This window comes from Protopterus annectens, chromosome 3.part0 (genome assembly GCF_019279795.1).
Source record: "Protopterus annectens isolate FY-2018-M chromosome 3.part0, PAN1.0, whole genome shotgun sequence".
NCBI lineage: Eukaryota > Metazoa > Chordata > Ceratodontiformes > Protopteridae > Protopterus > Protopterus annectens.
Window position 1 is genome coordinate 943,775,859 of NC_056731.1, and position 16,475 is coordinate 943,792,333.

The following is a 16,475-nucleotide window of genomic DNA, read 5'->3' on the forward strand; positions in this document are numbered from 1 at the left end:
ATGCGTTCACATAACGTTCTGTTGGTTTTTCCAACATAGAACGTTTTGCATAACTGACATTGTGCCAAATAGACCACATCTGTGGTTTTGCAATTGGCAAAGCCTTTAAATCTATATGTATGCCCTGTATAAGGGTGTATGAAAGTTGCTTCTTCCGCTATGTATTTACATTGATTGCATGCATTGCAGGGAAAAGTGCCTTCCTTCGATGTCAAAGTAGGGCCCCTATGCATTTGTTCATAGCATAGAAGCCTATTCAGTGATTTCATATTTCTATAACCTATGCTCGGCTTCTCGCTCACTAAGTTCCTAATTTTGTCATCGGCTTTCAATAATCTCCAATTGTCCTCCAAAATTTGTTTTATATATGTGTTTCTATTGGTGAAAGGAATTACTAACCTATTTTTGGTTTCAGTATTGCTAGTGGTATTCTCATACCTAAAATCATTGTCCCTGTTAAAAAACGGGGTAACTTTACCGGCTCTATGTATATTGCCCGTTTTAAATCTGTATCAATCCCATTGTTGCCCTTAGTTAACATTACATCCAAAAATTCTATCATCTGATGTGAATATGAACATTCAAAAATCAAGAAATTGGTCGTGCCATTGATATATTCAACAAATTCCATCAACTGTTGTTCAGTTCCCCCCCATACAATAAAAACATCATCAACAAATCTATTATAGTGTTTGAGACAATGTACATATATCAAATTCTTTAGTACATATGTTGTTTCCCAAAATGCCAATACCAGATTGGCATAAGAATTGGCACAGGGAGTGCCCATGGCTACTCCCTTTTTCTGTAGATAGTAGCCATCATTGTATAACAGAACATTGTTTTCAAGCACTATCTGGCTTTGTAGATGTAGCTGACATAATTGTAGACATAAAGTTATTTACAAGAAATATAGGCCTTAAAATGCTATTTGGAGAGGCCACAAGTAATGCCGACAATGGCAACATTAACATTTTCAGGAAACCATCAACATTTGTGCCTCCACAACATCCGATGCTTGGGGCATTTGAACGGGCCTGTGAAAGTGACTTATATGAACTATATAGCAGGAATGATGTGAAACCTGATTTTTTTAATATGACTAGGGATGAAAGAGAAGCAGTGTTTTGTTTGCAGAAGAATGAAGACATAATAATAAGAAAAGCGGACAAGGGGGGAGCTATTGTTGTGATGGATAGAGGGATGTATGTCAGTAAAATAGAGTCTCTGCTATCAGACAGAGACACTTATCATCGACTAGATGGAAGTTCATTAAACAAAATAATCAAGGGTGTACATGGTCATCTGTATGATCTTCTATTAAGTAATGTCATTGATATTGAGATGTATAAATACTTTATAGTAGAAAATCCCCTAGTTCCCACCTTTAGAGGGTTACCAAAGATCCACAAACAACCGTCAGCCCCCCCATTGAGACCAATAGTCTCAAGCAAAGGCTGACTGACAGAGCCTCTATCTATATACCTAGATAAAAAAATTTAAGCCAATAGTTAACAACACCAGCCACATACTCAGGGACACTCAACATTTCCTTGAGAATCTAGCAAGTCTCAATAGAGCTACACCAATTGGAAAGGATAATTTATTTGTTACACTTGATGTAAAATCGCTATTTACATCCATTCCTAACACTATAGGAATAGAATATGTTAGGCTGTTTTTGCTTGAGAACCACATTACAAACAACAATGTCATCTGTTGGATGACATTATTGGACATAGTGCTTGAAAACAATGTTCTGTTATACAATGATGGCTACTATCTACAGAAAAAGGGAGTAGCCATGGGCACTCCCTGTGCCAATTCTTATGCCAATCTGGTATTGGCATTTTGGGAAACAACATATGTACTAAAGAATTTGATATATGTACATTGTCTCAAACACTATAATAGATTTGTGGATGATGTTTCTATTGTATGGGGGGGAACTGAACAACAGTTGATGGAATTTGTTGAATATATCAATGGCACGACCAATTTCTTGATTTTTGAATGTTCATATTCACATCAGATGATAGAATTTTTGGATGTAATGTTAACTAAGGGCAACAATGGGATTGATACAGATTTACATAGGAAGTCCTGTTGGAGGAATAGCCTTCTACATCGAAACAGCATGCATCCCAGACATATACATTCCAACATAGTACAGAACCAAGTCCTTAGAGCATCAAGACTAACCACGAAGACACAACTTACCATCAGCAGCAAAGTAGACTGCTAGATAACTTTGTCTCTAGAGGATACAAAAAAACTGAGGTGCAGAAAGCCATTAAGACGGGCAATATACATAGATCCGGTAAAGGTACCCCGTTTTTTAACAGGGACAATGATTTTAGGTATGAGAATACCACTAGCAATACTGAAACCAAAAATAGGTTAGTAATTCCTTTCACCAATAGAAACACATATATAAAACAAATTTTGGAGGACAATTGGAGATTATTGAAAGCCGATGACAAAATTAGGAACTTAGTGAGCGAGAAGCCGAGCATAGGTTATAGAAACATGAAATCACTGAATAGGCTTCTATGCTATGAACAAATGCATAGGGGCCCTACTTTGACATCGAAGGAAGGCACTTTTCCCTGCAATGCATGCAATCAATGTAAATACATAGCGGAAGAAGCAACTTTCATACACCCTTATACAGGGCATACATATAGATTTAAAGGCTTTGCCAATTGCAAAACCACAGATGTGGTTTATTTTGGCACAATGTCAGTTATGCAAAACGTTCTATGTTGGAAAAACCAACAGAACGTTACGTGAACGCATAAGAGAGCACATCTATGCTATAAACAAGGAAAATACCACCAATGCACTGGCACGACATGTAATAGAAAATGGTCTAACACATTGTTTTAGATTTAGGGTGTTGGAAAAAGTGAATAGGACAAGTAGGTTGGGGAACCCCAAAAGTAGAACAGAGGAAGTAGAAAACAAGTGGATCCTTAGGCTGCAAGCCCATAAACATGGTCTAAATGAGAAGATCTCACTAAAACCATTCCTAGCAGCCAGACCACTCAAACACTGAAGCTTTGTACATGGACACAATAAGCTTGCTAAAAAACATTGATTTTTTATATGTTTTTTTAGTGAGACATTTTAAAAATGGCATATATATTTTTTACTAGACATCATAGTTTTTCTATTTTATTTTTTTTATATATTTTTAATAAGCTAATTTATATAGACAAAACTTTATAAACTTGGTCAATAAGTTCAATGGAGTTTTCAGAAGAAGACTTCAAAGGATGAAATACACTTGCTGAAATAACATTTTCATTATGTTATGCATATAATATTGTACTGAGTGACTAACTTTTAAAGCACCATTGAATTCTTTAGGCACAGGCACTTTAAATATGATTAGTCAACTGCTTGACATGAGATTATGTTGTGCAAAGAAGCTGCATCTAAAGAGTGGCTTATATGTGTTTTATGAATAATGCTGAAACAACACTTTTATAAAGTTATTTCAACTGCACTTTGTTATGCACATAATGCTGGGTTAAGTGATCAACTTTTAAAGTACTACTGAATTCTTTAGGCACAGGCACTTAAACATGAATAGGTAATTGCTTGTTATGTGATTAAGCTGTGCAAAGAAGCTGTATTTAAAGAGTGTTTTTTCACGGAATGTTATTGAAGTCTGAAGAAGCATCATAGGATGTGAAAGCGCTTACTATTTTATTCTGTTCCTGTCAATAAAAAGTGGAATATATCGTTGGCTGTTGTTGTTTTGGATTTGTCTGCTGATAATTTTTGGATTTCTACATAGCTGTTGGTGCAACTTTGTAGTATTGTTAAAGTGTCATTCACTATCCTCCCTAATAGTTTGCTCTGAGAAGTGACTTCAGTGGTTGTATTATCAAGTGAGAGAACATTAAATTTTGTTCTTTTCATTAGAGAGGTATTTAGGGGAAAAGTAGTTTTTTTAGTGTATCATACAGATGTCAGATGTAGTTTGGGGGTATAGTGGCTTGCTTGCCACATGATGGGGGGGGGAGTGGAAGGCGAGCTTGCCAATCTACAAAAATAAAATGACTTTTAATTTTATTTACTGGGTTTAAGCCCAGTCAGTGAGGTCAGTCCTTCTTAAGTTAAATCCTGGCAGTTTATAGACTACACTGCCTTGAGTTCTTATTGGCATAACAGCACATATAGATGCGCATCCCTTCCTGAAACACTGACCAAATCAGCCTGGAATGTAGTTTTGTTTTCTAATGACATATTATTATTTTCTTGCCCTTTGTTTGCTAAAAGGAAATGTTACATTGTACAAGACTTGTATAATCAACTCCTTAAGATTTGATAGCACAAACTAAAAACTAGGAACAGTACATTTTGACACTGGCCATTTCGCTCGGATCAAGTCTCTGAAATCACAAGCATCCTTTCATGACTGTGAAAAGTAAGAAGGTGAGTCTTACATTTGTCTCACTTTCTGTCTTCTTGAAATCTGTTGATATCAGAGTTTCTTTACTGGGATGTGGCATGGGAGTGCAAGGGGCTTGACCCCTAGGGAAGAAAAAAAAATGTATTGTGTTTTTCAACCTTAGAAGTGTACATGTTGACCTCCCAAGGTTTAGATGTTTTGGGAAAAAAGACACAAGGTCAGTGGTAAAAAGGGGACGCATGAAAGGAAAGGGATGAAAATCATATGAGGGTCATAATAAGGGAAATGGAAATGAGCAATCCTGTAAATTAAAAAAAATAACTCTCATTACATCAGTATTTCTGATTTATATGTTCAGATGTCTTGTGAATACGAGAATCAATAAAGATGTCCCGCCAGGATTTCCCTTTGCAAATAAGGAGAAGATTCATCTTCTAGTCTAAATACAATAATATCTTGGCAGCTATTCGTAATTCCACTCAGTACCCAACCTTTACTGTTTTCATATATCCCATTAAAAAGCCATTCACAACTAGGGAAATGGCTGTTTCCAGATTTGCTTCTAAAATATGCTTATTTCTTAACTGCTAGGGTATTATCTGAAGATATAACCACCAGCACCATGCAATGCTTCTTCAGTTGTTCCACACTGCCAAAATTGGAATTATTTACTGTTTACTATTTGCCAAACCTTCCCCCAAACCAGTGGGCAGAAGCCCAAAAGCAAGTACTTTCTCTTCGCAGTATTAGGGCTATTCAACCTGTTCCAACATAGCAAAGGGGACAGGGTTTCTACTCCAGACTGTTTCTGGTGCCCAGAAAAGAAAACTCTTGGTGCCCTATCCTGGATCTGTCAATTCTCAACACCTTCCTGGTGGTACCAAAGTTCAAAATGCTGACATTCCAACAGCTGCTGCCTATGCTAGCCAAGGACTCCTGGCTGGTCACCCTAGACTTAAAAGAAGCTTATCTGCACATCCCCATAAGGGAATATTTCAGGAAATATCTACGTTTCAGGGCAGGCTCTATGCATTGTCAGTTCTCTGCACTTCCCTTTGGCTTATCTACTGGGTTCTGCACTTCCCTTTGGCTTATCTACTGGGTTCAGGGTATTCACAAAGTGCCTGGCTCCAGCCATTGCATACTGTAGGCAGAGAAACATTCAAATTTACCCATACTTGGACAATTGCCTGATTCAGGTGGACAGTCAGGAATTGCTACTTCAGCACCTGATATTTGTAAAGAGATTCCTAACTTCTCTGGGGTATACCATCAAAGAAAAGAAGTCACATCTGGTACCCAGCCAAGAAATTGTATTCAACTTCCCAGATGGCATTCCTCACTCCAGAAAAGCAGGTTTATTTGACAAATTACTTCATACTACTGGACACCCAAACCCAGCTATCTGCAAGAAAAATACTGCAAGCCCTAGGGTTCATGGCCTCATGCATTCTCCTAATTCCATATGCAAGACTGCATATAAGGAAACTTCAATGGTACTTAAAAAGTCTCTGGTGTCAACATTCTCAGGACCTGGAAATAGTGACTCCGATCATCCTTTGCCTAAGGACAGAGTTCCTTTGATGGGCAGAGCCCTGAAACAACAACAAGGGACTCCCTTTCACTCAATCCCCCACTGCCCAAACCCTGACAACATACACATCAGACAGTGCATAGGGGGGGCTAACATGGCAGGCAAATGAATTCAAGGCAAATGGAGCCCAGGACAAATGCACCTGCATGTCAATCAAAAAGAAATGTTAGCTGTATAGAATGCACTGACAGCTTTCAAATACCTTATCCTTCCAGGACAACTCTTGATAAAGACAGACAACACCACAGTCATGTGGTACATAAACAAGCAGGGGGGAACTCATTCCTACCCACTCTGCAGGTTAGCTATGGCTCTGTGGAACACAGCCTTGAGCAAACAAGTGCACCTGCAAGCTCAATTCCTGCCAGGCAAACAAAATTCACTGGCAGACAACTTAATCAGAAATGTAATGGACCTGCACGAGTGGAAACTGAAACCTAATTAATTCAAGCTTCTAATCCACAGGTGGGGGACACCATAGGTGGACCTCTTTGCTTCCCCCCCAGAACCATCAATTGAGCAAATTCTGCACCAGAACTCTCCACAGCCAAGCATGGAAAGTGAATGCCCTATCCTTTACATGGGAAAACCTCTGAATCTATGCCTTTCCCCCTCTGCCCTTCCTCTCGAAAGTACTACTCAAGATCAAACAGGACAGGCCAAGGACGATCCTTATTGCACCAGACTGGCCACCCCAGCATTGGTACCCACTTTTACACAGTCTGACAACAGTGCCACCCTGGAACGTGCGTCATACCCCCTCTCTGCTGTCCAGCAAGAGGGCCAGATTTTGCATCCTCAGCTGCAAACCTTGAACCTAGCAGCCTGGCTTATTCCTTGAATACTTCACCAGCAACCCTCAGCAAACAGGTGCCGGATGTCATCCTTGAGGCCAGGAGGCCTAGTACTAGGAAATCCTATTCAGAAAAGTGAAAAAGATACTGTTCTTGGAGCCAGTCTCAGGGAAAGGACACAACCATGCCCACCTTACCTCAAATCCTAGATTATCTAGCAGAGCTGCTCCACAAAGGCCTATCCTTCTCATCCATTAAGATTCATGCCTCTCCCATCTCAGCTCATTACAATACTGAGCCACCCCTTTTCTCTCACCCTCTGGTCAAACAGTTCCTGAGGGGAGCTAACAATTTAATACCTCAGAGGAGAGCTCCCACTCCTCCCTGGGACCTTAACTTTGTACTAGAGAAGCTCATGCTCCCCCCTTTTGAGCCTGCTGCTACAGCAGAGTTAAAATTCCTCTCTTGGAAAATAGCCTTACTTCTAGCCATCACTTCAGTAAGAAGAGTGTCTGAGTTACAGGCCCTTATGGCTGTGGAACCCTTTATTATCTTCCATGCGGATAGGATTTTCCTCAGGACTAACCCATCATTTATGCCCAAGGTGGTATCCAATGTGGCTTTAAACCAGTCCATCCATTTACCAACCTTTTTTCCTAATCCTCAGAATAAAGGGGAAAGGATTCTGCACTCCTTGGACATGCACAGACAGCTTAGGTTCTACCTTGACAGGACTAAACCGTTCAGAAAATCTGACCAGCTACTAGTCAGCTTTGCTACAGGGGCAGAGGGCAAGGCCATTTCAAAGCAAACCATCTCCAAATGGATAGCACACTGCATCCATTTCTGCTACAAGCACCATGGAAAACCTACCCCACAAGGGATCAGAACCCATTCCACTAGGGCTACCTCAACCTCTACAACATTTCTCAGGGAGTCCCTACCATGGACATCCTGGAAGCTGCAACCTGGAGTTCAGTACACACCTTCACCAAGCATTACCACTTACCTTTCTCTTTTAAATCCAGAGATGGATTTGCTACAGCAGTCTTACAAAGCCTGCTAGCCAGCCCTAATACTTCTTGACTGCCTCCACCCTTTCTCAGCTTTGGGAATCAACCCAAGTGTGATGACTGCAACAGTGAAACACGAAGAACATAGTACAGTTGTGTACACTCACCATAAATGTAGATGTTCGAGTGTATTCACTGTTGCAGTCCTGGTTACCCTCCCTCCAGCCCCCTGACTTTTCTATACTGTCTACCTATCCTCTTTTTTGGCCATATCTTATGGCAGTGGTATTTACCTTTTCCTGCTGGTGTTCCACACCATGTAATTGCTTCCTGTTTTGGGGGCTCCTGACATCTGGGGCAAGAAAAATTGATGTAATGGTGCCTGCTGCATGTTTTACACCCCTGACTACCTGACGCCATGGAAGAGGCGACAGCATCCGATGCAAAAATCTCAAGACTCTGGTATTTGGGCTGACTGAGGGCTATCTGCAGGCAGATAACCCAACTGTGATGACTGCAACAGTGAATACACTCCAACATTTACATTTATGGTAAGTGTACATAACTGTCTTCACAGAACAAAAAAGTACAGAAAGTCTGATCAGCTGTTTGTATCTTTCTCACTTAACCACTTGTATCAAGCAGTTTCCAAAATCACCTTGACTAAATGGATAACTAATTGTACTAATTGTATTTCTGCCATTTATTGTTGAAAAGAAATTGAATTACCTCATCCTCCAGAAGCCCACTCCACTAGATCCATGGCCACTTCGTCTGTGTTTTCTTCTAGAGCTTCGATCAATGAGATTTGTGCTCCAGCCACTTGGTCAAAGACTCATACATTTTATGAATTGAACATTGTCTCCAGAAGCAGGGCATCCTTTGGCTTGACAGTGCTCTGGCATATCCTTCCTTGAGGGCCACCGGGGAATTACATAGCTGTGGATTCTGACCCATCAGTGAGGAGGAATGAAAAGGACAACATCATATATAGGAGTTATGTACTTGCCATAACTTGATGTCTGTGTTGTCCATTTTATTCCTCATGTCCCTCCCATCCATCCCCCGCCCTGGTTTCTTAGAGAAGTTACCCAGAGGTTTTTCAAAAACCAGAGGTTCCTATATTGAGCCCCAGAACTCTTTTTGTTCTGCCCTGTTTTTCTGATACTTTTTCTATAGGGTGGCAAACTCAGTCTGAAGGGTTAGAACAAGGTATGATGCATTATGGGAGAGGGAGGAGCTTCAGACTTTGATCATTAGTCTTGGAAATGTGGTGGAGTCGGATCCAGTGTCAGATGTGAGACCCATCAGTGAGGAGGAATGAAAATGGACAACACAGATGCCAAGTTTTCAAAGCATACAAGCTGTTTTTCACACCTGGGAGGGGAATAGAGATAAGAAAACAAAATACCATTGTCAGTGTGAGAACACGGGCTGTAGCATGCACTTTAGCATGAGTTACCTTAATTTTAAATTAGGTAATGCCATTCATTGGGTGCGGCTGTCAGTTTGGGGCAGCTGTTCCTCCCTCAAGGGTTAAACTTCATTTGTTGAAAAGGTACATAGTTTTGTGTATTTGAAAAAGTTAGCAACAAACTTAGGGGGCCTATGACAAGAAAAACAACCAGAAGATCCTTTAGAGGTATTAGAGGTATTTCAGAAATATTATAAAAATTTGTGTAAAGCTGAGAAACATGGAAACCAAGAAAGAGCACAAATGGAACTATTTATGGAAGACTTAATTATAACAATGTTAGAGAAAGAGATGAGGCTCAGCAACTAATAGTTAAGATAGGAGATGACATATAAATGGTGATCTGTAATCAATCTTCAGGGAAGTCTCCATGAACAGATGGCATTCTTGCGGAGGCTTGGTAGTTATGGGAAAGAAAGTGATGTAGATCTGGAAGATTTTAATAGTATTTTAAAAGGTGGGGATGCACCAGCATCTTAAAAGAAAGCTATGGTGGCTGTATTATCCAAAGATGGTAAAGATCTATCAGACTCGGCTTCATACAAACCCATTTCAAATTTAAACTGTGATGATAAAGTGTCATGTCTATACTCGCTGAAAGAATGGCAGCTGCCAAATTTGATGAATGTGGATCAAAGTGGTTTAGTGGAGGGGAGGCAAACATTTGACATTAACAAAAATTTATTTATTTATTTATTTTATTTTATTTTACATTTGTTAACCGGGATGGTCTGACTGGATACATGTCCTTTTTCAGCGGAGGCCCGGGGAGAAAAGCTCCAACAGAGTTACATTGATAATTAGGTACAGTAAATGAGCTGAAAGAACTTAACAAAAACATAGGCTATTTACATACAAGTACAAGACTGCCATTACTATTTCTGAGATTGCTACAAATGTAACATTAATAACATATTAGCAAGGACAGTAGGCAGTATAATGACATAGAGTTAGACAGGATACATATTTCTTTATCACAGTATACAAAGTACTTATCATCTTAGCTAGTTGTTTATGTTTTAGTTAATGGCACAGAGCTAGTCTGGGTTTGAGCAAGGACATAGCCAGTGTGACTTGAAGTGGAGTTTTAGACTATTTTTGAATTGACTTAGAGAAGTTGCAAGCGTGATGTTATGTGGGAGAGAGTTCCATATTTTACCAGTGGTGTTGGCAAATAGCGTGTCACCACCTAGGTTGAGAGATTTAGTTGTTTGGACAAGGAGTCTGTTTGCTGAGCGAAGGCAGCTTAGATTGGAGTAGGGAGTCATTAAGTTTTTTAGTGCTGGGGTATTCTCAGGTTGTTTAAGGATTTTGAAGGCCTCTATGAGTTGGGACTGGTGAAGAAGGTGTGGGAATTCTATCCATACAAGCTTTTTCAGGTTAGTACAGTGGTGTCTTCTGTAGGGTAGGCCTGTAACAAACCTGGCAATGTGATTATAGCAGGATGAGAGCTTGGCCAGATCAGATTTGTTAAGGTGAGTGAGGACAGGAGAGGCATATAGTAGGGTAGAGAGAAGGTGTGAACGGGCTGTGGCTGCCCTGGCATTCGGGGTAAGGAAGGCTTTAATTCTATATAGGGTCCGTGCTAATCCAGAGGGAAGCAGAATGTTAAGAAAATATTGATGGGTCTTGATGCAGAGAAAGCATTCAACAGAGTAAGATGGGATTTTGAGTAGAGCAATGGAAGCATTTGCATTCCCTGATGCAGTAATAGTTAATTAGGAGGATATATGAAGGATCAGAGGCAAGAATTAAAGTAGGAGGATTACTGTCCGATAAGGTGAGTTTGAACAGAAAAACTAAATAAGGTTGCCCTCATATTCCACTGTTATTTGCTTTATAGTTAGAGCCACTGACAAAGAAAATTAGGGACTCAGAAATTCAAGGATATAATTCATGTGGTGATCAGAAAAATGTTAGCTTTATTTGCTGATGATGGTATTCTGTGCTTGATAAATTAAGATAAAGACACCTTGGTCTTATGGAACATTTTGAGACAGTTTCAAGTATTTTTGGGATATAAAATTAATGATAATAAAGCAGAGGTTATAACTATAAGTTATGCATCTCTCATATGAATTCAGCATTTATGGGGACAAGATGTTATAGCAATAACCCACGCCTGGGTGTGGGTAATGCTGGATTTACCCACGGTTGGTGTGGTTTGGTCACGAGGGCAAAACCCGAGTGGCCAAACAAAGACAACCTTGGGTAAATCCAGCATTACCCACACCCAGAAGTGGGTTATTGCTATTATACAATGACATTATTTAAGAAAAAAAATACTTACTTTTCTTAAATAATGGCATTGTATAATGCCTCCTTGCTGCCCTTCCACAGCTGTCTGGTATTCTGCGGCAGTTCTGATGTACTGCGCATGCGTATGCTTACGCAGTACATCAGAGTTGTGGGTGGAAGCGATGGAGAAAGCAAAATCTCCATTGTTTTTTTACAAAGTGTCTCGCTGTGTTAAAGGAGTTTAACATAGCGAGACTGCTTTAAAAAAAGCAATGGAGAATCTCCGTTACTTTTTTTAAATCTGTCTCGCTATGTTAAACCCATTTAACATAGCAAGACAGCTTTAAAAAAAGCAACAGAGAAAGGAAGATCTTTGTTACTTTTTTTAAAGCTGTCTCGCTATGTTAAACTCCTTTAATATAGCGAGACAGTGTCTAAAAAGCAACGGAGGTCTTGCGTTTTCTGTTGCTGTAAAAAAAGACTTATACTAATGGAAAAAGTCCGGGCGACCGGACCTTTTTCCATTAGTATAAGTATGATTTACAACGTGCATGCTGACCAATCAGCGTGCACGTTTTGGAATATTAATGGGGGGGGTCGTTGTATATTAGGGAAGTATTTAAGGTTATGTATTAAGGTGGTTTCTGTTGTGGCATCTAAGGATAAGTGGAAATGGACTAAACAAAAGTTCATACAAAACCTGAGAAAATGGAAGTTCTGGTTTATGGATAATGGATAGCAAGATACAAGTAGTGAAAGAGTTTAGGCCCTTTAGTTTTGCATACAGGTCAGGCATGTTTTTATCAACCAGCAGAGACGTTGTGGACAATAATCAAAACAACTTCTTGGACATCATCCCAATCTTTCACCTTTGCCTCTGTAGTTATTTGTTCCCAATACCTTGGTTCCTTTGCCAGGTTTCTCCAGTAAATTCCAGCCCCCTTTTGCGTATTCTCTGTGCCACTAATTGTAGTTATCCATATCAGCAGAATCTCCTTTTTCCATTGTCTTGTTGTTCTAGTTCCTAGAATATTTTCTGCTACATATAATATTTTGTAGGGCTCTTGCTTGTTCTCCTTAAGGATCTGCATCCAAAGTCCCACTGTCTCCTTATTTCCTGAATTTCCTCCTTGCTTCCTTATCATCATCCCTTTACACTTTGAATTGTAGCTTTCTACTTGTGTTATATTTATGAGCCTTACCTATGTAACTGTAAAGTATCCCTTCAAATCAGGTAATCCTAAACCAACTTGTTCTATTAGAAGGCTCAAATGATCGCACTTGACCCCTACCATCTTCCTCTCCTAGATAAAATCCTTCAACTCTTAATTACTGTTCACTGCTTCTCCTCCTCTGGTTGATTAGAAATATGCCTAACCTGTTTATAAAATTAAAGGGGCTAAAAACATTTTCACTGCTTGTATCTTGCTATCCACAAACAAAATTCCTTTTTAACCCATAGTCTTAAATACTTCATTTTATCAAATACATATTTACTTTGACTTTAATGATTTTTTGGGGCTTAGTTAATGTTTTTTTCAACTGGGTGATTTTTTTAATTTTGTAATTGATTTTAAATGAAAGGGTCTTTTTAAGCTGCTACACTTTTATGTTTTTTGAACTTTTAGAAATAGCTCATCTTGAAAGCTTTGTGAGTTGTTCATTTTCTATTTAAGCTGTCCATTTTGTACTATGGAGACGGTCCATTTGTGAGTGTTTTATGTGGATTTGTCATTCATGACTCCGTTTGTTCACTATATACTTCAGTTGTTGTCCTGTATGTCCCTACAAAGATTAGAACAGACTTGGAAGAACTGAAGAACATGGCTAGCAATGCTGGCTGTGTGAGTGTCTTGTGACCCTGCCATCATTCAATGGAATGCTGATGCAAGACCAGAGTGAGTCTTCAGAGGGGTTTAGGTGCTGCTGATGAAAACCATGGCCAGGATGAAGTTAACCCAAATGTTACAATTTATTGTTACAATGACCATTTCTCAAAAATGTACTGCGGTAGTATAGCTGCACATCTCAACTTTTTGCCCTTATTCTTTGAATTTTTGAAAGTTAGACTTTCATTGAAAAGTTCGGTTGAATATAAATAAACAGAATGGAACCATATTCTTCTCTAGCAGCATGAACATTGGTGGTATGAAGTAATGTTGCATTGCTGCATTAAATTTCTATAGCTTATTCATAACTAAAATGAATAATTCCACTGTGTGCATGACTTATTATTTAAGTCTGAGCATCTAGGACTGCTGTGGAATAAGTAGAACATAAAATGAATATTTCTGCAAGCAATTAAATAAGTCAATGTTGTCTTGATATTAAATATTTAAGTACATTGCATCTGGTAATGATTTGTTATCACTTTCTCATTCTCTTTTTTTAGGTTTTAATTTCTGTTCCTTTAGCGCTGCTTCAGAAAGGTTACATTCAATTCATTCCACAGCTGCCAGAGAAGAAACTGAAGGCAATTAACAGTTTAGGAGCAGGAATCATTGAAAAGGTACATGTACTAAACATGTTGGTAGATGAAGTGCACTATTAAATGGCGTTACAAAAGTTTATTAGTGTGCTTTTAATGAGAAAAGCTTATTGATTTTATACTTTTTCATGCCAAATTGCATGAATTAAAAAAAAAAGTACCTACAAACCAAAAATAGTTTCTTGATTATGGCTCTAAAAGTTAAAAATTCTTTGTCACTTTGGCATTAATGGATTTCCTTTTCTGAGCTTTTGCGTTTTAACCTATGACACTGGCTTTTATTCCCAGGAATAATTAGGTCATATATCCATAGTGGAGGATTCTTAATGTCGGATGTAAGAAATATGTACTTTTATCATTTAATCTGGTTAGGGTTTCTCAGAGTGCCATTCCCCCATACCGTGACAGCTTCTTCATACAGTACCTGTTTTTTTTTTAATTTTCGTGTAAGTCAGATAAACATATATTTATTTCTGTATTAATCCATAATCCATTTTTTGTCCTCATGTCTTTCATATGCGTTTGTTCAGTAGATAAGAGTAAACTAGCAGGTGCAGGAACTAAGCACGTTGTTCTGGTAATTGAAGATGCATTTATTTGTATTCTTTTGTGGCTGATCATACGGGGCCTGTGTATTGTTGTTTGTTTTAATGTTTTGTGTTTTTATTCACCCCATTATTATTTGCATTTTTACTTGATTGTAACCATGTATACTAATAAGAATGTAAATAAAATAGATTGCTTGTGACATCTTGACTTGTATTGGCAAAATGCTGGATGGAATATCCCAGTGATATACCAACTAAAGAAGACTCCCTTACAGATGACTGGTGTCTCTTAACCTCCAGAATATGTCTTTGTATTGAGACTGTTCATAACTCATTGCCTGAGATGATCGGACTCCCCTTCTTTGCTTACTGCATGATTTGGAAAATGGTCAAGACACGTATCTGGAATGTAGAACTAGGAAATGTAGGATGATGATGAACCAGAGTTTTGCATACATTGTCATCATTTTCTCCATTTCTTGATTTGTTATTTGACTCATAGGGACCTGGTGTTTTGGCAGTTGTAGCACGATTATGCACTAGTGCCACTTCTGGCTGTTCACCATTCTAGTAAGTCTCAATTGCTGTCTGTCATGATGCATACACCTCTGGAGGTGATCTAAGTGCTGTTAATATGGCCATCCTGAAGGGATGTGCTAGCTGAAGCAGAAGATTAGAAATTGCTGCTTATCTTGCTATTGTCCATAGTGTAGGTTCTAAAAGCGGCCCAGGCTCTTATGCTGTGGTTATGCTCCAGTGGTTAATGTGGCCACATGTGTACTGCAAGACTGTTAATTAAGAAATCTGAATGAGTAAAATAGCACATGGTGGATTGAAGAATAACAGTTTTGTCCATATGTGCTGTCATTTTATTTATCAAAATTGCCATCTTCTAGGTTACCATTCATGACTAACAGGGGTTCATTTGTCTCCTGTATAACTTTATTTATCCTAAATTAGTCCCACTAAGCTAGTTACCTCTACTCATGGGAGACCTGAGGTAGTATTTATACTGCTAGGGGAAATTCCCCTACTTTTTTCGATAGGTGCTTTGGGACCTTTTACATCCTCCTGAGCTTTCCACCAGCTCAGGCAGATGGGGCTTTAGTTTGACATCTCATCTGAAGGGTGGCATACTCAGGAGTGCAGCATCCCAGGAGTAGAGCTCTATGATGTCTCCTAGTGACTGGTAACAATTCACCCAAGTTCTTTTCAAGTCCCTTTTGGCCCTTAATTCCCCCTCAGGGGTTTCAATCCCTACACCACGATGCACAGCATCTCCACAAAAAAAAGAGTCAGAAAAGAGGTTTCCTCAGATCAAGGGCCTCCACAGAAGAGGAATCTCTGGCCTACTCCTCACAGATCCTCTCCCTTCTAGATTATGCTTCCCCGGAGGAGGATTCTAGTGGAACTGACTCACCCATGGAAGAACTCCCCTTTGGTGAGACCTTAGTTAAAATGAAGGAACATTTCAAGTGGGATAGCACTCGGGTATCTGAAGTACAAAAAAAGTACGACAACCTTCTGCAGGTGGAGTCACCAAGTCCTTCAGCTATTCCTTCTGTGTTGCCTGCTTTTCTGGATGCCTTCGCCTTAGCTTCCAAGGCCCCAGACTCCCATCCTCCTGCTCTTAAGAAGCCTGACTGATTTTACAAGGTCCCTGAGGACTGCAAGTTCTTGTGTAAATGTTCTTCAACAGATCTATCAGTGATTTCAGTGGCTTCAGACAAAACCATCCAGGTTACTACCTTCAACCTCTTTCCTTTCTTCAGATAAGAACAGCCGGAATCTGGAAAGACTAGGCAGGAAAGTGTACACTTCAGCCACTTTGGCATTTAGAGCCATTAATTACCAGACACATATGACCAAATTTGCCTTAGACCTTCTCTCCCAACTCTCCCAG

The 16,475-nt window shown here is 39.3% G+C and overlaps 1 protein-coding gene across 1 annotated transcript in view; it reads left to right on the plus strand.

Moving 5' to 3' along the window:
- Window positions 1-16,475, plus strand: part of KDM1B (lysine demethylase 1B) — a 1,151,880-nt gene that overhangs the window by 984,726 nt on the left and 150,679 nt on the right. Inside the window, exon 17 of the mRNA XM_044065274.1 lies at window positions 13,929-14,045. Coding sequence (XP_043921209.1) covers window positions 13,929-14,045 — 117 coding nt within the window. The remainder of the gene's footprint in view (window positions 1-13,928; window positions 14,046-16,475) is intronic.